The 21590-nt window shown below is 44.0% G+C and overlaps 2 protein-coding genes across 10 annotated transcripts in view; both read right to left on the minus strand.

Annotated features, from left to right (window-relative positions):
* The window catches only part of XRCC5 (X-ray repair cross complementing 5), a 92646-nt gene extending 89826 nt beyond the window's left edge, over window positions 1-2820 (minus strand). The window contains exon 1 of one of the 2 annotated variants that reach the window (XM_037016439.2): window positions 2664-2820. In XM_037016439.2, the coding sequence (XP_036872334.1) occupies window positions 2664-2684 (21 nt within the window). In that variant the 5' untranslated portion in view covers window positions 2685-2820. The remainder of the gene's footprint in view (window positions 1-2663) is intronic. The other variant, XM_037016440.2, reaches the window with a different exon arrangement.
* A 5696-nt stretch (window positions 2821-8516) lies between these two features.
* Window positions 8517-21566, minus strand: TMEM169 (transmembrane protein 169). Of its 8 annotated transcripts, none has more exons than XM_073218133.1 (6): window positions 21465-21566; window positions 18943-19007; window positions 16247-16323; window positions 13750-14456; window positions 13277-13670; window positions 8517-10978 (listed from the first exon to the last, which is right to left on the minus strand). In XM_073218133.1, the coding sequence occupies exons 5-6, from the start codon at window positions 13545-13547 to the stop codon at window positions 10356-10358; spliced, it is 894 nt and encodes a 297-aa protein (XP_073074234.1). In that variant the 5' UTR covers window positions 13548-13670; window positions 13750-14456; window positions 16247-16323; window positions 18943-19007; window positions 21465-21566; the 3' UTR covers window positions 8517-10355. The 8 variants fall into 8 exon arrangements, with proteins under 8 accessions (XP_073074234.1, XP_073074232.1, XP_073074233.1 ...); XM_073218131.1 differs by adding an exon at window positions 19278-19481 and having other exon boundaries at window positions 13277-14456; window positions 21465-21532; XM_073218132.1 differs by lacking the exon at window positions 21465-21566 and adding exons at window positions 19278-19481; window positions 21082-21123 and having other exon boundaries at window positions 13277-14456.
* Between the last annotated feature and the right edge of the window lie 24 nt (window positions 21567-21590).

A 21590-nucleotide genomic window follows, 5' to 3' on the forward strand; every position in this document is an offset into this window, starting at 1 on the left:
AGAGAAAGGCCTTATGATGAAAAAAGACCAGATTAAGAATCTGGGGACCTGAGATTCAGTCCCATCGTTATAACCAACTAACTATGAGTCCTTGGGAATGTCACTTAATTTCACTTTTAAGTCACAGAGACAGGAAGCAGTTGATAGACTAAATGAGATCCCCGGTCTTGCCAAGAGTTAACATTCCTTGACACTGACTGATAGTCTCACCTGTGCTTTGTACTGGTCAGGCCACATTTGATAAACTGTGAGCAGTTCTGAGCATCATATCTTATAAGACTATAACTGAACATGAAATGAGCAGGTTAGGAAAGGATCTGGGGAACCTGTGATGTGAGGAACAGTTTGAAAAAACTCAATATTTCAGCCACCTGAGAGACGACTTAGGGTAAGTCGTAGTTCCTCCCAAATATTGGACAGCTGTTACAAAAAGATAGTAAGATTAACAGATGAAAGTTACAGGGAAATTAGATGACTCGCATAATGGGAAAAATAACAATAAAAAATAACCACTGTTTTCCGAAGCAGTGATCTCCTAGCCCCAAAAATGTTTGAAAAACCTGAATGAGTTCCTATCAGGGGAGTTACAGATGCTTTCTACATTTGGTCATATCTCAGGCAACACATGGAAAATGGAGACTAAGTATTTCCCTAGTTTACAAAACACTGAACATAATGCACTAAAATTAAGAGATTTCTGGAGTAAAGATAGCATGCTTGGAAAAAAAGGTGGTAATAAACTACAAATTTCCTGTGAGTACAAAATCTACATCCCGTATGTGGATAAAATGAAAGGTCCTGTGGGCAGGATTCTCACCTGGTCCTGGCTGGCTAGCTCAATACACACATGTGGGCAATACGTTGCTATTGACTCTATATAAGGAGCTCCACCCAGTGCTCTGGGTGACAGGGTGGCACAGCTGCAAGGCTGCAGGCAAGCACAGCAGAGGCTGGAGTGGTGGCAGTGCCAAGGATAGAGGCCCAGAGGACAGCTGTGTGGGACGACTGTGCAGGCAGAGAGGCCCATCGGACGGCTGTGCTGTGCAGACAGAGGGGCCCAGAGGCAGATACCGGCTTGCTGCATGCAGACTCGCTCAGAGTGAACGGGATTCTAGTGACTGACCTGCCACTGTAGAAATAAAGTTGGGTATAACCCTTTCACCTCAAGAATGTTTTACTGACATTTTCTTTGGTCACACTGAATCCATAGTGAACTTGCCTGGGGGCTGAAACTCATTGGCAAGCCACCGTAGTTTCAGTGCCCTGAGCATAAGAATCTTAAAAAAATCTGAGTCCCAAAATACATTGCCGCACTTATCGAATACATGTGTGTAAAGACTACTTTTAAACCAGAAAACTCTGGGTCAGAGGACTAAGGGTCTTTGACTAGGAATCAGGTATTGAAAAAAATGGCATCACGGGGTTTCACAATATGGACCTTTTTGTCGGGAAGAATCGCCTATGTATTACTTCAAGTTCCTCTCTGGCAGCAATAACCAGGAAAGAAAGCAGGCAGCATATCAGTTCTTCATTTATACAGCAAAGCAATAACAGGTAGGTTGTTAGAATCTTGCTGTAAGTCCACCTGCCATAAACAATTGCTTCCCTAGAGCTGCAGTTTTCAGCAGCTGAAAGAGGAGGAACAAAGGAGATGAGTGGCTTCATATGGTCATAATTGTTTTAATCAACTTTTCCCAAGGGGGAGTTAAGGGAACTGGGGATCAGTTGCTCCAATTCCATCCTGTATACCAGATGCCGGGTAAAGAGCCAAGCCTTTGGACAGTTGGGTAGAAGGATGGATGAACTCTGGAAAACACCTCCCTCTAGTGGAGACAACTACCACTCTCCACGTACACTGAAAAAAAAAATCTTTTTTTAATTTACCGTAACATGTCATTCATCCAGGACACTGACGGTCGTATACTCCTAGCAACACAGACCTTTTCCAGGGCTCTGAACCAGAAAGCCTATGTTCGAGTTCCACCCTTAATGGACTGGGTGAACCTGGGCTAATGACTTCATGTCTGCGTTTTCTCACCTGTTGATTGGGGATAATTGTTTTCACTTTATGAGCTTGTTGTGACAATTGAGATGGGAACGAACGTTAAGATAAATGCCTCGCACGGAGTAAGTTTTCAATAAATGCGAGATATTAGATTACAGAGGTAATAAATAATATGGCATTTTACATTTCAAGTAATTTTACTCAAAGGCCCTCTCTGAAGTTTTACAAGTCTGTGGGATGGGTGCGTATCACAGCTAACTTCCATTCTCATGTTAAAAAAAGAGCCAGGCTCAGAAGGAGTGGAGTAAGAGCGGTTAAAGGGTGGCTGGGAGAGAGGGAAGGCGAAGCGTGGAGGGATGTGAGACGATGGGTGGAGCGGAAGTGAAAGGGTGGGAAGGCAGAGGAGGCGGGAGGCACAGAGGGTCGGGAGCGTGCCAGGCTCCAGTTCGGGGTTTCAGACTCCATATCCCAGCTCTTCCCACAGCGCACCCCTCAGACCCAGCACGCCTGCTCCAGCCCATGATCAGCCCTATGGCCCGCCGTGACCTCCCCGCTTTCCTCGGTCCCCGGCCCTGCCCTGATCTCATAATTCCTGCCTCCGAACCACAGTCTCCGGATCCCCGGCACCCGCAGGGTCCAAGCCGGGCGTTCTCTCTACCTTACTCCCGGCCTGAGCCATGTTGCCCGTTACGCAGGCGCCTTGATCGCCTCTTCCCGGCCGAAACCTGCAGGTAGCGACCGACTTCTGCGCGCCGAGGGTCGTGGGAAGCGCGGCTTCCGCGGAGCCTGGAAGGGGCGGGCACACTGTGCGCCCACGCTCTGAGCATGCGTAGTTTCTCCGCGCTGCGCCCTCGGGAGGAAGGGCTGGGCGTCTTTGCGGTTCCGCGTGTAGAGTTGGGTAGTAAGAATCTCTTGGAAAAAGATTTCAGTTTCTTTTGAGAGTAACACCTATAGCGTTTTGTGGCAGAGCTCTGGAGTGAAATTTCCTTGGGTGTGAGTGTGAATGCAGAGCCACTTGTCTAAAAATCTGTTTATGTTAAAAAGGAGGATGAAAGTCTAACAGATGTTACTAAAAACGGGTCTTTGTCACCGAAGTCAAATCACAGAACATAATAACTAAGTTTTAAGTAAAGGAAAAGGATGGTTTATTAATTTGCTAGGAAATGAGGAGTAGCAGGCTCATGCCTTAAAGAACCATGGTCCTGAAGCACAAGTAAAAAGGCTTTTAAAGGGGAAATCGTGGGAAGAGTCTGTGGTGTTCAGGACCGCAGACACACAGACTGGCAGCTTGCAGGGATCCAAGCAGACATTCTTTTGCCAGTTCAACTGTTTTTTGTTTTTATTGGTTCCTCCTCAGTACCCTGGAGCAGTATGTCTTGGGTTCTGCAAAATCAGCTTTCTGTGTGAACTCTGTCCCTGAGACTGAGAAAAGGGGGAGAATAAAAGAAACTCCCACCTGTTAATGTTAAAGGCTTTGGGGTCTACTTGACTTTATTTTCAAGTTAACTTTAGTCTTAAATTTTAGAGATTGAATTTAGTTTTCCTCTGTCACAATTTCATGACTTTAGAACCAACTCCAGAGGGAAGCAAAAAGTCTTCCAGGCAGTGGAATGTATGAAGGGCACACTTCTTTGCAGAGGAAATGGAATGTACAAAGGCCTGGAGGCATGAAATAGCATCTGCTAAGGATTTACCAGTACAGTTGATCCTTGAACAGTGGGGAAAAATCTGCACACTTGACTTCCCCAAAACTTAGCTACAGTTATCCTGCTGTTGACTGGAAGCATTATGAATAACATAAACAGTCAATTAAAGCATATTTTGTGTGTATATGTATTATATATACTGTATTGTTACGATAAAGTAAGCTAAAGAAAAGAAAATGTTTTTTTCAAATCATTTCAAATCTCCAAAATGTTTTCCAATATATTTATTGAAAAAAAAAATCCTAGTATAAGCATACCTACAGAGTTCAAACCCTTGTTCAAGTGTCAACTGTAGTTTGGAAAGGAGGAGGTAAGGTTTACTTCAGAAGATGAATCTAGAGAGATGTTCTAGAATTGGCAGCTATCAATCACAGAACCTGACCTGCTCACCATCCCCTTTCAAAGGAAACTGTCCAGCCTTGCAGCTTCTGCACCTTTGAGGGAGGCAGGCCTATGCTGAACCTTGCCCAGAAACAGCTATTTTCTATGCCAAACAATCCACAAACTGAGAGGTTATTGGACAAAGGGTCCAGCAACCTGCCGAGTATCTGCAAACCTGAAATTAAATACAACCATATTCTCCGTCTTGAAAATTAGACCTGGGGAAAACAGAAACTAAAGCTGAAAAACATGTGGAGAGCCCATGAGGAGGGAGGGGACTTGAGGGAGCAAAAGTTACAAATACACTGAAGCCAAGAAAGTCAGACATTTTCAGACTGTGCTCACAGAGCCCAGGAGCTTCTCCTCATCTCTGATTCAAACTCAGGAAGTTCTATTAAATCTCAAATATTATTTTTAAAAAGCTTTTATATGACATAGAAATAGAATTCCTGGAGAGTCTCCCTGGTTAAGGAAATGTGCATACGTTATGTCCATAATTTTATCTTTCATGTAGTCTTCCTTCCTGTCTCTATTTTCTCTTCCTCTCTCTTTTCTTTTCTCTCCCCTTTGCCCGTTTTCCTCTCACACCCAAGAATCTTCCTGGGAGAAATAAGAGAGAGTCTACTTTCTGTGCTTGTTTGCATCTCAGCTGTCCTAATAGAGGTCTTGGGAATTATCAACTTATATACAGCGAGACAGTCATAGTACACAGAATGGCTGTAGACTTAAAGTACTGTTTCCCCTGGCAAAGGCCTCCATTATTCAAGTAGGAAGGGGCAAACATTATTGCTACTGTCTTCTTCCTCCACAACCAAAGGATTCTGGCTTTGTTAGTTCCATTTCTCTCCATCAGTTTAGGATGTTTAGATTTGTAGGATACAGAATTGGGTAGACGAAGGGAAGATAAGAGGTTGATGGGTGTGGATAAAGTGAAGGTTCCTATGGCCAGGTTTCTCACCTGGCCCTAGTCAGCTCACATGTGGGCATACGTTGCTATTGACTCTATATAAAGATCTCTGCCCAGTACTCTGGGTGACACTGTGGCACAGCTGCAGGGCTGCAAGGCTGCAGGAGAGCAGAGAGAAGACTGGAGTGGTGGCAGCGCCAAGTGCAGAGACTGAGACAGCTGCGGGAGCAGAGAGGCCCTGAGGCAGAGACCTGCTTGCTGCATGCAGACTCCCCCTGAGTGGACAGGAATCTAGTGATTGACTTGCCACTGTGGGAATAAAGTTGAGTATAAACCCTTTCACCCCAAGAACGTTCCATTGTCATTCCTCGGTCTCATTGAATTCATAGTGAACTTGCCCGGGGCTGAAACCAATTGGCAAGACAATGAGCCATTGCTAGTAAGAGAGAAGAGACATTTTGGACAGAAAGATAAGCATGGAAGCCACTGTCACATATGAGAGAAATTGATAGGATAACAAAAGAACGGTATGGTTATTTTGGTGGCCTATTTGAGTCACGCATCTCAGCATTCAGACCCTTATGCAGTCCCTTCCCCTTGAATCTGGGCTGGCCTCAAAACCTGCTTACAGAAAATTTGACAATGTGACAGAAGTGACTCTGGGCCAACTCTGGGCCAAAGCCTTCAGAATGCCTGGCACATTTGGTTTTTGCCGACTGGTGGAAGTCAAATACCCTGTATAATGACTGACTACTAGAAAACTATCATGCTACTAAAACCCAACCTAGTCACATGGAGGAGCACTATTTGGGCCTAATGTTTGTGTCCCCCTCCCCCCAAATTTATATGTTAAAGTCCTACCCCCCCAATGTGATGGTATTTGGAGATGGGACCTTTGGGAAGTAATAAGGGTTAGATGAGGTCATGAGGGTGGAGCCTTCATGATGGGATTAGTGCAATTATAAGAAGACACACCAGAGAGATTGTACACTTTACTTCCCACCCCCATTTGCGCAAAGAATAGGTCTTCTGAATACAAGTGGAAAACTCGCAACATGATCAACCCAACCATGCTGGCACCCTGATCTCAGACTTCCAGTCTACAGAGCTATGAGAAAACAAATTTCTGTTGTTTAAGCCACCCAGTCTTTGGTATTTTGTTATGGCAGCCCTAGCAAACCAATACAGGCACTGAGCACTGTTGTGCCCAAAGTCACGAATCCCAGAAGACCACCAAGGAGCCAACACCGATGCAAAAGCAGAGAGCCTTTATTCGAGCTAGCTCAAGCTCAATCTCTCATCTACACCAACGCAGTGGCAAGATGCCAGAGAAAGAGAGCACGTTTTCCCCAGAACAAAGGTTTTATGGGTTTCCCGGGCGGTTTGAGGTGGGGGTGATGGCCGTGGCCCTGGCTGATTGGCTGGGCCTGGGGGTATTTGGGGGGTGATGAGTCGTGGCTTTGGTCAGTTGGCAGGGTCCAGAGGTGGTGGGTGTCCTTGCTGACTGGAGGGGAGAGAGGGACTAAGCTCCGATTGGGTGAAATAGGATCCAGGTCCCGATTGGCTGAAATAGAATCTGAGAGCTTGCCCTTTCAAGCACCAGCAGTCCCAGGGATGCACCTGGATGACAGCCAGCACCAATTTGGCAGCCATGCTAGTGAAATCCAGTTGGGAGTAGAGGAGCTACTCCATCCTCAAGGGAGCTGTCCCACCATTAGAAACACTGGGAAGAGACCACCTGTGTTCACCAAGCTCTACCCAAATTACAGAATTATGAGCAAATAAATGATTGTTATTTTAAGCCACTAAGTTTCAGGTGTTACAAAGCAAGAGATAACTGAAACAATAGGGATATTTTAAACTGTTGTTGTAGTGTAGACAATGCATACCTTCTGAGTAGTTGATACAGGCAAGTAAAAGATTTTATTTAATTTGAAATTACAATTTAAGTTGATGAAATGTGTTTGAGTTTGATATCACTCTTAGAGTGAGCTACATCGTGACTAATTCACGAGCACTGTATAAAATAAAGATGGGCAGGCTTTGTGTTCTGATAGATGTATAACAATGGTTATATGGGCAGTTGTGAAAATTAGTTAAAAATCTTAGTAGGGTACAGATATAAGTCAAAGATTTATATCCCAGAAAGATCTGAACAATGATGACTATGTTCTATGTGATATGTACTATTTTAAAAATCCCATTTAAAAATGTAAAAGGCTTGTTAAAAATATTACAAAAGACAAATCAGGTGGCAAAAATTTTATTTAACACTTCATGAAGTGGATACTTTCCATTTGGAGAACTGCAATATGGGGTAGAAAGCAGGAAGCCTTTATAGGATAAATACTAAAGAACAAGAAAGAGAAGAGTGATGTCATCAAGATGGCAACGTAAGTTATTTCTGACTTCTCTCCCCACCATAAGAACAACCAACATCTATTCAAGAAGACACCACCAAGAGAATCCTAGAACATAGTGGTGAGACATGGTGGTGAGACCAAAGCACCCCCCTCCTGTACCTCAGAGACCAAGACAGTTTGCATGAGAACGGTAAGAGAAGCAGGTGCACGTTGCCCCCAGTGCCCCTGCCCCAGGAGAGTGCAGCGTCATGCAGACAGGTCTCTCCTGAGCCTCAGCTTCCTCCGGACAAGGCGGGGGGATGGGGAGGGCTTGCAACCACCAGCACATGGATCTTGGCCACTGAGTGCATACCTCCAGTGCCCAAGTCATAGGCCCAACTAGTGGCTTCCATCATCCCAAATCAGACATGGCTTACCTAGTCAGCATGTGATGGCTGCAAAGCAAGTAGAAAACAGTCCTCCTCCTTGATGTTCACCATGAAGATGAGGTAACTATGAGCTAACAGAATGTTCAAACATGGCATTTAACTCCCCAGTTTAAGGTTCTCTAGGTATTTTCTGAGAGCAAAGATGAGATTGCTTTAGATTTGTTTGGCTGAGTTTTTCTTCCACTAGTCTAGGGTTTGCATACTTGTATTGGAACCCTTTTGAAATGATTTCCATTTACAGGCCTATTTCTTTTACTCAGTGGTGAGCTCAGCTGGGGAGAGGGCCATGTCAGCTTCATCTCGGTATCCCTTGGGCCTCACCTACCGTCCATTCAACCTTCTGCCATTCCACATGACCACCTTAGCCTTGTCTTAATCATGACTATTTTTGGCCTTGGCCATTGGTTTCTCTAACCCAGGATATACGTGCAAATATGGTTGTCTTTTCCTAATGTAGGCTTAGGTAAATACATTATCTGTGGAAACAGTCCACATAAATGGACTGTTTATATCTAATATCTAATTGTTTATATCTAACATTTAATTGCAAAGTACATTAGTTGCTTTTGTCTGTATTGAACATACGAATAAATTAAAGGTACATGGGAAGAGTCAAGCCATAAGGGCCCATAGTCAGGCCATTATACATATATAGGATAGCTACCACATTCACCCTTTTTCTGCAAACTAGCATTCAGAACAATTTTGGAAACTCAGACAAAGGGAGCAAATGTTAATCAGATTTTATTTTTATTTTGTCTTCATTTCAATTGTTTATATTTTTGCAAAAGTACCAGAGAGCACCAAGGTTATCTTAAAAACTGCAGAGTTTTGTTTTTTTGTCAAACAAATATTACTTGTTATAAGAAAGAAACAGTTCTTGAAGGTGGAGTTCCCCATATGTTGGGCAAAATGTCCCTGGCCTTCTGTGCGAGAGCATGCCCGTCCTGTCTGGTTTGATTCAATGCAGTCCTTTCAACAGCTTCTTCCTGAGACATGAACAAGAAATGGGCACCTGTAATCCTTTTAAGGATTCAAACCTCTAAAATCTGCTTGACCTCTAAGGATTCAATTTTGTTGAAATTGCAAAGACACCCTCAGGAGTGAATTAGAAAAAAAAAAGTTCAGAATTCATCTGAATTCATCTGGTTTACATTCCACAGTGGGCCAGGAAGACACATGCTTCTCAACACGGTGAAGACTGTTAAAACTCCGGAAAGGTCTGAGTGGGTAAAGCTCTGAGTGAGGTTTTTCCCAAACAACAGAAAGTGAACTCTGTCTTCTCTGTGCTTCAGGCTACTGATCCATGTTGGGGGGTTTTGACGGATGCAGTCCCTCCCTTCATACTCTTTTAATCTCAGATTAGACTAAATATCACCACCCAGTCCCACCTTCACCACCAGGAAAAACGTCATTCTATTACAAAATTGTATTCAACTATTCACTCTCCCTTTCTAAAAAAACCTGAAACCACATGACATTACGTTGCAAAGCACATGAGTTGCTAACATCTATATAGCACATACAAGGTAAATGGAGCTAGTATCTATGTACAAATTCTCTGTGTAAGATTCAGGCCAAATCAGTAAATAAAAACTATATTAGCAGTTTGGGTTTGAATGTATCTAAATAACTACTATGAGGCTTTCCTCACAGTATTCTCACTTTCCTACAAAACTAGCCATTCTTTCCTTTTCTCTTAAATCACCAGAACCCAAATATTTAGCCTATAGTATAGCTGCCCAGCCCAAAGAATACACTTCCCAGCCTCTTTGGCTCCTGTGGCTAAGGTCTGAACAATGAGACATAAGAAGTGTTCAGTGGGACTTCTGGGAGTCTCCTTAAACAAAGAAGAGGTACTCTTTTTTGATCCTTCCTCTAGTCTATCAAAAATATGGACGTCATGGCTGGAGATGTAGTCAGCCCTGACATCAGGGCAATGTGGACCATATTCTACTAACAGTAGGGGAATAAAAGAAGCCTGAGACCTCAGTGACTTCATCAGGGCCCCTGGTGATCTGCTTCCAGATTTCTCCTGCATAAGAAAGAACATCCATCTTGTTTAAACCACGGATATTTTTGGATTTTAATTATATGCAGCTAAATAAAAATCTAAGTGATATACACAGATCTTTACATTCTGCTGCACTGCAGAAGCCCGGCTTCTGAAATGTTGCCCTCCATGCCTATCTGTTATCTTATTGGTGGACTTATTGGTGGTCTCCCTGAAGCCTCCTTATCCTCCCTGTCACAGTTAGTCAAACACTCCCCTGGGTGCCCGGCACCAGCACACCTTCAGCACACAGCTGTACTCCCTGTCCCAGATGAATGGCCACTTTAGGACGTCACATGAAGAAGAGTTCATCCGTGGGATGGACTGCTTTGGCATGCATTGCTTTTCTGTTCCCTGGCTGCCTGGAACCATTAAAATGGTAGGACAGATCAGTGTGGATTAGAATTTTCCAAAAGAACTATGAGGGGGAGGAGATAATTTAAGGAATTACTGGAGTTGGAAGATGATGTTCAGGCTCCTGAAACCACAGAAGGAAGGAAGTTGTTTAAAGTTTAGACAGTGGAAGTTTCTACTTCCTGGGTGGGGTCCTTGTTGGAGAGATTGCCTGAGATATTGTCAGATTCAAGAAGCTCCACAATACTGTAGGGAGAGCAGTCCTCCAGCCCCAGCTTGCTGCAGAGCCAGCCACAGAAGCCTTTCTCCATGTCCCGGGCAGCTTGCCACCATGCTCCCCAGGACCACGAGAGCTGGACCACAGCAGCATAGAGGCCCAGGGAAGCGGCCATGGCCATGATGAGCACCGGATAGAAGAGAATGAGGCAGGGGCAACATGCGATCTTGTGCCAGAAGGTTCTCTCCTCATTGTACACAAGGAAGATGTTGTACCAGGTGATCGTGCCATAGTAGAAAGAGACAACGAAGGAGAGGATAAACACCACTGGCAGGCAAGCCAGGGTCCAGAGGAGCACATGGGGCCCGCGGTCTGCTCCCATTTGGCAGGCCTTCCTGCCTTCCGGTGTTGTTTCCCTTGTTGCCTCTGGAGGCTTGGTCAATTCTTGCAGCTCCTTCTCTGTCAGTGTGACGTGGATGTCCACCACCTGACCCTTTTTTTTCCCCCGTGTGATGGTCCCAGTTAATGTGACATAGCAACTGTCCAAAGGCATATTCCACATACCTGCAGGGCATAAAGGAGGTGAAATCAAGATTACAAGAGTGAACATTTCAGCACAGTGTTGTCCCCTGAGTCTGAGCATCCATTTTTGTAGCATCTGGCACAGCCCTGGGGGCAGTGGCTCAATGATGGTCTGAATGTGTCTCCCTCAGGAAAGGAACCCCTGGTATTATTTCTCCCCCTGTGAATTCTTCCCCCACAGTCTGGGCCCTGATAAAACTGTGAAGCAGGTTAAACTTGCTTTTCATGTTCTTTATCCATTTATCTTGGCACAATCTCTGTGATATGGAGGGGTGTGAGGAAGTTTACAGATATCACTTTATAATCATTTTATTCCTAGTTTACAAGTGCTGTGAGAATATTGTTTACGAGCATCCACCAATGTGTGTGGAGACCGTACTGTGTGTGTATTATACAGACGGCAGGCAGCTCACTCCCCTTCCCTTCTCATTCCTGTCTCTGTATTTCCCTGAGAGGAGGCATCCTCACATGGCTGTGGACATTCCAGCCCTCATATGCAAACTGTACAAACACGGACACACACCACTACCAACAAACAGCCCTGGCAGTGAGGTTGGAAATACTGAAAAGGGAAGTCTGCAGTCCTTAGTGATGTGAAATGTGGTCCAGAAATGGAGGCAGGGGAGGCTTTAGGTTGACATGTCCCCTAGACCCTATCTGACTCCTTGCCCCATGGCTGGAAGAGGGATAGGATGGAGCCATCTAACGGGCAGGGACCAGGAAAGTGGTAAGGACTCTGATTGCCCAGATGGAAGTATTGTACTGTTCCCCCAAAACCTAATGGTTTCAGTCTCCCTCATTTCAGTAAATGACACCATCATCTATGCTTTCTGTTGCTCCTCTCAAAACTCCAGGCATCATTTTTGACTCCTTTCTTTCCATCACTCCCTACCTCTGATCCATCAGCAAGCTCCAAGATGCACTCTGAACCCAGCCTCTCCCCTCTAGCTCTCTCTCCTACCGACACCCTAGCCCAGACTTCCACATTGTGCCATTGTGGCTGCAGTGGCCCAACAGTCTCATCAGTTTCCACTCTTACCCCTTGGAATCAGGTAAGAAGCCCGAGGCATATAAATGAGATAATGCCTCTTCACTGCTTGAATGTCCTCCACTGACTTCCTCCTGCATTTCTAACAAATCCCAGATTCTTTACTATGACCTGCAAGGCCCAACATGATCTGGCCCCTGCCTACCTCTCTGTCCTCCTCTCACTGTTCTCTAACTCCACACAGAAATCACTCCACTCCATGAATGAGCCAGTGGGGCTCCCACCACAGGGTCTTTGTGCTTGCTATTCCTCCACCTCTCAAAGATCAGCCTGAAATCATTTCAGGGTTGGCTCCTTCGTGTCATTTGGATCAGTTCAAACATCATGTCCTCAGAGAGGCCTTGCATGACTGACAATCTCTCCCCCAACATCTCCCACCAGTTCCTCATCTTCCCGTCACCGTGGTTTATTGCCTTTGGAACTCATACTAGCACCTGAAATTATCTTGCATTTGCTGACTTGCTCACCATCTGTCTTCCCTCAACTAAAGGTGCACTGTCTGGGAGCAGGGCTGTTGCTTGTCTTGCTCACTGTGGGCATAGATCTTAGAGATCGATCCACATAAGCAAATACATCCATCCCATCTGTCTACTGCTGCACAATGACACCTCATATGGACACCCCATGGTTTCATTAGCAGCAACAGATATTCTTACACATGCCTCCTTAGGCATCTGGGATAGATATTGACAATTTCTAGGATACCAGATATGTGTGTTTTGGATTTGATAAATATTGACAAATTTCCCTACAAAATGATTAAAAGTGGATTCCACTTCCACCTGAAAGGTATAAAGTATATCTATTTCCTCACATTGATGTTACCATATTTTACTCAATTTTGGCCTTACTACATGTGAAGGAATACTATAACTCATTTTCGTTAAAATTTGCATTTTCCTGCTTATTATGAAAGCAAACTATTATTTCTTTATCTTGCATGTATTAAATAATTATATAGTGTGCTTGTATTACTAATATTTGTGTATAAATTGGTCTTATCCATTACACTAGGAATTCCAAAAGGACAGCGATCTCCTCCATATCACCTAGAGGAGAACATAATAAACGCTCAATAAATACTCCCCATTTGCTGAATGAAGACTGCAACATTGTGAGAAGAAATGTATCAACAAGAAAAAACAGGTCAGTGAGCAAATGCCTGTCTCCTGGAGGATCCTCACTTGGTTTCCTTCCCATGGCTTTAAGCAAGTGGCCCCAGAGAGACTTACCATCATCTGCAGGGTAGTCCAGGAAGTCATCTCCCTCCTCCTCTTTACGCGGGTCTCTGCCTTCTGGTTCCTCAGGCTCCTCACCCAGTTTCTCATTCTCTGAACGGTAGATGATGATAGACTCTGGGCGGGACTCCTTCTTCTTCTTTTTCCTGCGACCCAATGTGGATTCTCCATCCAGGGCCAGGGCGGCAGCCACGGCCTTTCTCAGAGAGCCCTGGTGGGGGCTTGGGAGCTGGCCCTGGCCTTCCACTGGTGCTGGCTCTTCCATCCTAGGCCTCACGTCCAATTATTCCTTGTGAAGTCTGATTTGCCTGAGCAAATTCACGATCCACACATGCCAGAGCTTCTTCCCAGATGGTGTTTAGCAAAGATGACCCAATGATGAGTTCCACTTGAAAAATAGGAAGGCAAAGCCATCAAGAGGGAGTCCATAGGGTGAGATGGACATGGGTGTGGGAAATGAGCCTTACCTTGGCAGAAGTCTTCTCTTTCTACTTTTCACAACACTATATTTTAGGAGTGCTGTGGAAATACTTTACTGGGAACAGACTGTTGTGAATAAAATTTTATTTGTGTTGCAATAATATTTTATCATTTACACAAACATATTATGTTATGTAAAACCCATCAGTCTAGCTGGGGGATGCCGAATGTAAAGAAGTTGGGTGAGGAAGGCTTATAAAGGGAAGTTAAGAACCATTCTTACTCCCACCGTAGATGATTTTTATAAGGCTGGAACCAGTACTCCAGGCTCCTGGCTGTCAAGTCATAATCTATAACTATACCCAAATGGATTAATGTAACTTTAAGTAAGCCACCCAGTGATGGTGCAACTTCACCAACCCCATCTACGCTGGTATTCTGTAAAGGACACCTGTCTCTGGCTTCTTGTTGGTCCAAGATCCCAGAAAATTCCTGAGATTTGTCCTATCACATGCTGGGAGACCAGTGGAGGGAACACACAGTTTTCACTCTTAACTCTTTCTCTCCTCTTTTTTTTCTTCAGGTAAATTGAGGTAGGGAGAGAAGAGAGTCTACATAACTCTTTTAAAGAAGACACTGATTGGACCATGTTCTTGGTACATTGAGCCATTAAGAGGAGAGAAAAGTTTTGAGTGCTGTCAAAGAGATGCAGATTAGCAAATATCCCTCTAGTCATACTTAGGCAGCTGGCTTCCTAAGGAAAAAAACAAAACAAAACAAAACAAATGTGTTATTATGGAAAGTTTGAAACATATGGAAATAGAGAACCTTTTTATTATAGAAAGTGTCAAACTTATATAAGAGCAAAGAGAACAGTTTCAATGAACCCTTGCTGTACCTTTACCCAGTTTCAACAATAATTGAAATATTTACAGTCCATTTATTCAAAAGCAAATCTCAGACAGCGTTTCATTTCATCTGTAGCTCTTTTATTATGTACCTCTGACATATAAGGACTGTCTTTTTTAAAAAAGATAATCACAATATCATTACCACACCTATTTTTAAAACATTTCTTTAATGTCATCAAATACCCAGTCAGTTCAAATTTCCCTCTTTAGCATTTTAAAGTCTATCTTTTTGGATTAGGATCCAAAGAAGTTACCGACAATGCAAACAGGTAAGACAATGCAAACAGATTGTACACCTCTGTCTGTGTGAGCACTGTCCAATAGACCTTTCTGCCATCACACCGGAAATGAGGCTAGTGCAACTAAGGAAATGCATTTTTATTTTTATTGAATTCTAAACAATTTAAATTTAAATAGCCATATGTGGCTACTGGCTACTATATTGGACAGCACAAGTCTGTATGTTTGCTCTGCAATTTTTTCCTTGCAATTTGTTATAGGAAGTAGGTCATTTATCTTGCAGATTCTCACAGCCTACATTTGGTTAATTGCATCCCCATAGTGCATTCTTATGGATAATGTATTTCCTATAAACTGGTAGCTAAATAGAGGCTTGGATTCAGATTGGAATGGGATGTTTTTGGTTGTTCATTTTGGCAAGCATTATAGAAGGTGTTTGTACTTCCATCAGAAGGCACCTGATGGTTACCTGACTCTTGTGTGTGAAATTAGCAGCCATTGATAACCACTGATTGGCTAGACCCATTCATTCATTAGCGGTTACAAAAGGAGGATATCTCTCATCTCCCTACAATGTGAACATTACCCTTTGAGAAAGAAAATGTTCCTACCAATTTAGATAAGATGATTTGTTTTGTAGCTATGGTAAAAAGTAGCCATCAGAATCGGTTATAAAAGTGTTAGCTGATCAAGAACTTCCCTCAGTGAAGATGCTTTTGGAAACCAACTACTGGGAGTCAGTCCCTCATTTCTAGAAGTCAGTCAGGTGACTGACTTTGCCCCTGATAAGCTGACTTTCAGAAGCCAGAGGCTGCTACTGATAGGCTGGCTTTCAAAAGTGTATTTACATAGGAAGTTCCTGATGAAAGAGATTTAAAACTATTTCTGGTGGCTACTTGTTATCATGGCTACAAAACAAGCAGGCTTCCTAAATTTGTGGGAACTTTTCAATTTTGTTAGCTGTGAGGCTGAAGTAAGATCAAAAGTATCTCAGAACAAGGTATATTAGTTATCTATTGCTGTGTAACAAATCACCCGAAACTTAACAGTGTAAAACAATAAACATACATTATCCCACACAGTTCTTTGTGTCAGGAATCTGGGAGTGTCTCAGTTGGGTGGTGATTAGTCTTATTGGTTTGCTTCCTACATGTAGAATTTGGGGTCCTAGGCCTTTTTCCTTTTGTATGATCTCTGAACCTTTTAGCATTCTGTCAGTATAATTCTCTTAAAAACCTGTGGCTCTCCTGTGAATAGTTTCTCTGGGGCAGAAATATAAAAGTGCCTTAGTTGGGTGGCTCTGTCTCAAGATCTCTAAAGATATCAGACAGGGCTGCAGTATTCTGAAGGCTTGAATGGGGTTAAGGATCTATTTCCAAGATAGCACACTCACATGGTGCTGACTCAGTGCCTCTTCAGGTGGGCCCTTCCACGGGCTGACTGGATGTCCTCATATAGTATTTAGCTTCCCTAGAGCGAGTGATATGGGATCAGATATTCTTCTTGACCACTCCGTCTCTACTCTTGATCCTATTGCCTCCTCATCCTCCTCCATTTGCTCCAAGTTCTCTCCTCCCCTGGTTTTGCCTTCAAACAAACCCACAATTCCCTATCTCAAAAATACAGCTTTACCTTGTCACTTACTCTATCTAATGTCCCATACTTCTCATTTCACAACCAAGCTTCTTTATCAAATAGTCTACAGCCACTCATTGCCACTTTTTCCTCTCAATCTCCTGCTCCCTCTTTTACCATCTTTATCTCCCTACTCCCATACCCCTTTCCAAAATGTACACATACACACACACCCTCCTCTTATGCATAAAGGTAGACCATTTGGAAAGGTGAGGAAAAGACCAGGAAATTAGTATTTACCAAGCTTTATTGGCCAGGCTGTGGGCTAAATTCTTCATACATGTTACCATATTTGCATGTTTCAATAAGCATGTTAAGAAGGTTTTAGTCTCCTCACTTGACACATTAGGCTTATTATCCACGTTAAAGAAGTGAGAGAACCTGGATTTAAGCCTACTTGCGTAACTCCAAAGCCCGGAATTTTCCCACCAAGATTTAGAAGAAGTCAAATGTTAGTGTCTACGGTGGACAGCTGATTTGTTTGTGTTTTACTGTCCTGACCCCATTCCTCTTTCCTTTTGTGACAGAGATACTTTTTTCTGTGTGGAATACAACCTTGAGAGTCATCAGTGTGGCCCTAGGGACCATCTCACCTTTCTTATTTTCCTTGTCCACACCAGAGCCTTTGAGCCTGCTATTTCCAAGTCTTTCTTGAGCCTTCCCTCACCTCCTGTGACTTTCTATCCTCATTCCCTTGCTACCTCTCAAATCCTCTTTCTGTCTCCTTCACTCCCTTATCTATCTTCTCTGGTCCATAGTCCCATGCTTTTGAGATGTAATTCTTAATCCACGACCCTTTATTCTCAACAGCACATTATTTTCTTCCTGTTGACATACTTACCCTTCCTGCCTACATCTGTAGGATAATTGTATTCCAAGAATGCCCCATTCTAGATGTCAGGAATTAATAGATCACCCATATTTCCAGAAGCCCAGTGGATATTTTCTACCACCTAAATATCCCATCATTTCTGGCTAAGCATATTCAAACCAAACTCTTATCTTTATTTCCAGCAACCTTAACCTTGCAGTGTTACCAAGAGAACAGGAGAAGGGGCGAAGGAAAGGAGGAGATGGAGAAGGAAACTCCACAACACTATGGAATACCTCTTCTTCTAAAGGATAACATTGGCTGATTGATAATTTGTGTTCTGTTAGTCACTTATACATATATCACCCCATTTAATTACACATTAAATAAATATTTTTTGGACCAGTACAATGTGCCAGATATCACACCAGTGATCTAGGCACAATCATCTTGTGAAGCAAGTACTATTTTGCAATGAGGACATTTGGTCTAAATAATAGTAACCACTAAAACCTACCAGATGTTTACAGTTGCCAGATGCTGTTCTAAGTGCTCAATAGCAGTCATATTGCTTAACCCACAGAGCAAAACCAGAAGCAGGTACTATTATTTTCCCCATTTAGAGGAGTAATTTACTCAAGGATACATAGTGGTTGTGGCTGGGACTTACACCCAGGTTTGCTAATTTCAAAACCCATGTTCTATTCACCCTGCCATGCTGCCTGCCAACATTTATCCAAGATTCTGTATTGGTATTTCTAGAGTAGTCTTTGATGAATCTATTTCCTACATTAGGCATATATTTCTATGCATCTAATACTAATCATTCCCCAAGTCCTGCCAATCATTCCCATAACATGTCCTTGTTAATCTGTTCATTTGAATTCTACTACCATCATATGCTGGAAAATAGCCTTCTCACTACCACTTCCAAGCTGGTTTCTCTGCCTTGTATTTCAGAATTCTTCCTCAAACATTTTAAATGGTGATTAACAACAACAACAACAACAAAAATCCATCATTTTTCTTCTGTCCAGTAGGCATCACTCTCTTGCCATTTCTGACTAAAATATATCTAAAGGGTCTGCCTCATGTTTGAGGCTCTCCGTATTCATGCCCCATCCTAGGGTTCAGCAGCAATTTGTCATGACTAGTCAACATATCTACTCATGTTGCTTCCTTCAACTCCTTCACTCTTCTCACCTCTTGCAAGCCTGGCTCAAGACAGGCCCACGCGCCCACTGTGTGACCACCCCAGCCCACACCCGTCTCCCCCCCACTGCAGATCTGTGGTTGCAGGAGTGTGGTGAGAATGAAATGAGCGCTCGGTGTAAGATGCATAGCACGAATCAATAAATCACATGTGTTAGTTTCCAATTGCTTTCGTTTGCCTTCTCCACTCTGTATTTCTGTAGCATTTGTCATCTGTACTATATTCTCTTAGTGCTTAGTTACGCAGCATTTCACCAGCATAAAGATAGAAAGGAATCTGGCTCAGACTGGTGTCGAGTGATGGGAACAGTGATGGAACACCTTGCAGCTCCCAGCCTCCTGCCATCGCCGTGAGCTGGCTGTGAGTTAGACTACAGCTGATTCCTTCTTGGTCATGTGAGTGGCATTTCTCTGGTCATTGTTCAACCTACCTGGTCCTGAAAAGGGAAAGGCTCTCACACCGAGGCTGGTTCATCATCTGGAGACATCTCACTGTCTACAGAGGAAATAAAATAAAAAGTTCCTGATTGCAAGGGTAGTAGTTGGTTACAAGGAGCTTAAGCCCTTACTTACTGTAAGAGCTGTATGATCTGATCTTCACTGTCTGGTCTTTTGTTGGCTTACTGCCCTACCTCTCATGGCACATGTCTTCCACCCCCCCATTCCCACTGCTGACACGCATACATGTTAAAATAAAACTCTACAAAGGCAGGAACATCCAACTGTCTTGTCCACTGTACTGCATCCCCCCTGCTAAGAACAGTACCTGGCATGTGGCAAGTACTCAATAAGTATTGGCTGAATACTGGGAACTGGTTAGGAGTCTTATTTATGTGAGTTAGTCCTGGATGGCTCTTTCTTCAGTGTGGGGCAGGACTAGATGCCTCACTGACATCCCTTCTGCACTGAGTATGGGAGTCTGAACGCTGAGGATCCCACAGGCCTCTGTGAGCGTGAGCCAGCAGCTGCTCTGCAGAGGGGAGAAAATGAAGTTACGGGCAGATGGGGTGGGGGAGGGGTGGGAAGATGTGTGAGCAGCAAGTGCAACCAGAAGATGATGGGTGTCACTGCTAGTGGGTATGACAGGGGAGTGTGGAAGGACCACGGCTGTGGCCATTTCCCCCCAGGACAAAGGGGCAGTGATGTAGAGTGCAGGGCAGCATTTGCTTCAGCCAAAGGAGCTGCTGATGCAGTGTAGCATGGTTACCCTGAGAAGGGATGGCTTCCCCAGGAGAGTTGAAATCTGGAAACAAAGAGTCTCCAAGAAGCAGAACTACTGCTGTGCCTCCAGGCCTTTTAGGGTCAGCAGGCTTTCAAACCCTGACTGAGGTCAGAGGCAGAGGCCAAGAGGACAAGCCTTTTCATTTTAATAGAAGATCTCTCAAGGAGATTCCACATCTCTCTTAATCACAGGCTTTTCCTGGACTGAGAAAAAGAGCTTTCTGCAACTGTGTTGCAGCTGAGGAATGGCTCCCTGTCATCCTCAGCAGGCAAAACTGGCTTAAGGCCATCACGGTCACCGTTTCACTGTAGGATGAGGCAGTCCCTGTCTCAATCCATTCAGCTGCCACACAAAGGCTGTGGTACAGCAAGGCCCGCAGTGACCTGCCCTGGCAGACCAGCATGAATCCACAGGTACAGACCAGGTCACAAACCACATTAACCAAAATCTCTGATAAAATTATGTTTAAAAGAAATTTTAAATGTTCCTTTCTCCCAAGGAAGAAATCCTAGAATTTTCTGGAATAAGAAATCTCTCAGAACCGAGTCAATATTTCTCTTCTTATTTTAAATAAAATACTTTGTCATTGGGATTAAAGCACTATGTGGCAAATGCAAGGCAGAAGAGATTTCTTCTCTTCTTTATGGAGTATAGACTGGAATCTGTCAGCAGCAAAGATAGAGGGGCAAGTGTTTCTTAAAGGGGCTCAGAGAAAGGAAAGGGGATTGGAGGAACAGGGAGGAAGTGATGTCTGATTCTACTCTCAACAAGACCCATTTCCAGATTGCTTTGTGAATAACTAGGTGGTGAGCCCAGGATAAGAATGCTTTTTAAATTTTGCTTTTACCATTATTTTAATGTCTTGCAAGGGAAAATACAGTACTGACAACAGACTTAGAAATAGCATCCTGCCTGGATTGTTAAGACCACAGACAGCACTTGACACATGGTCTAGACCTGCCAAGATCCTAGGTGAAGTAGCAGCACAGGTGTGATCTGTCTGGTGGGTTGACAGCAGGAAGCAATAACAACAGGAAAATCTGAATAATAAATCATATCACTGGGCACCAAAACATGGATGGGAAATTTCCTCCTTCCTCAATGGACTCATTCGCCTGCACAGCGAATGAAGTAGAGGATAGGATCTCCAGCACACACCTACAAATGCGTCTTAAAGGAAACATGCACCCTTCAAGGAGAGCCTCTTTTGGACTCATCCATTCATGCAGCGTGGCTGAAATGGATCAGGTCTCAAATCTGGTAAAGGGCGCTTCTTTCCTTCATTCCTGGCTAGGGAAAGGGAGATGAGGTGGCTGGTGGGCTCGGGCTTATTTTTAAAATCACTTACTATTTTGGTTCTGTGGATAACTGCAACTGTATCTCCTCCCCCGTTATTCCCATCCCCAGGGTGCCTTCAGGAAGATAAAAGGATCTGGAAGCCGGATTTCTTCCCCCTCAGCTAGTCCAGCCCCTTCCCTTATCAGTCAGCCGCGCACAGCAACTGGTGCCAGAGCCCGGGGCAGGCGGGCGGGCTCAGCAAGGCTCCCGAGGGGCAGCCTCTTTTCCCACATGCCCAGGAGATTTAATTTTATTTAACCGTGAGAGCAATAGGACTGAAGAATGAATTGTTCAAAATAGAGCATACTCCCGCTTTTTGTCTGCTTCCTTCCCGCCCCCTGCCGCCCATGGCATCGGAAAAAATTAAAAAGCACAACGAATCAGGAGTCTCACCTGCACTCGGCGGCTGACAGAGGCTGGCGGAGGATGCAGACCCGGTGTGGGAGTGTCCTTAGCTGGACGGCAGTGGCGGTACTGCGGCGGGAGGGCGGGGCGACGTGACAGGAGGGGGCGGGGCCT

This window comes from Manis javanica, chromosome 12 (assembly GCF_040802235.1).
Source record: "Manis javanica isolate MJ-LG chromosome 12, MJ_LKY, whole genome shotgun sequence".
Taxonomy (NCBI): domain Eukaryota; kingdom Metazoa; phylum Chordata; class Mammalia; order Pholidota; family Manidae; genus Manis; species Manis javanica.

What these genes read in the sequence shown, in the direction of transcription:
- TMEM169 (XM_017656486.3), bottom strand. Translation starts at nt 13,547, where the DNA reads ATGGAAGAGCCAGCACCAGTGGAAGGCCAGGGCCAGCTCCCAAGCCCC. An exon ending in GGACTACCCTGCAGATGATG is followed by an intron (nt 10,979 to 13,276) that starts GTAAGTCTCTCT and finishes TATGCCCTGCAG; the next exon opens with GTATGTGGAATATGCCTTTG.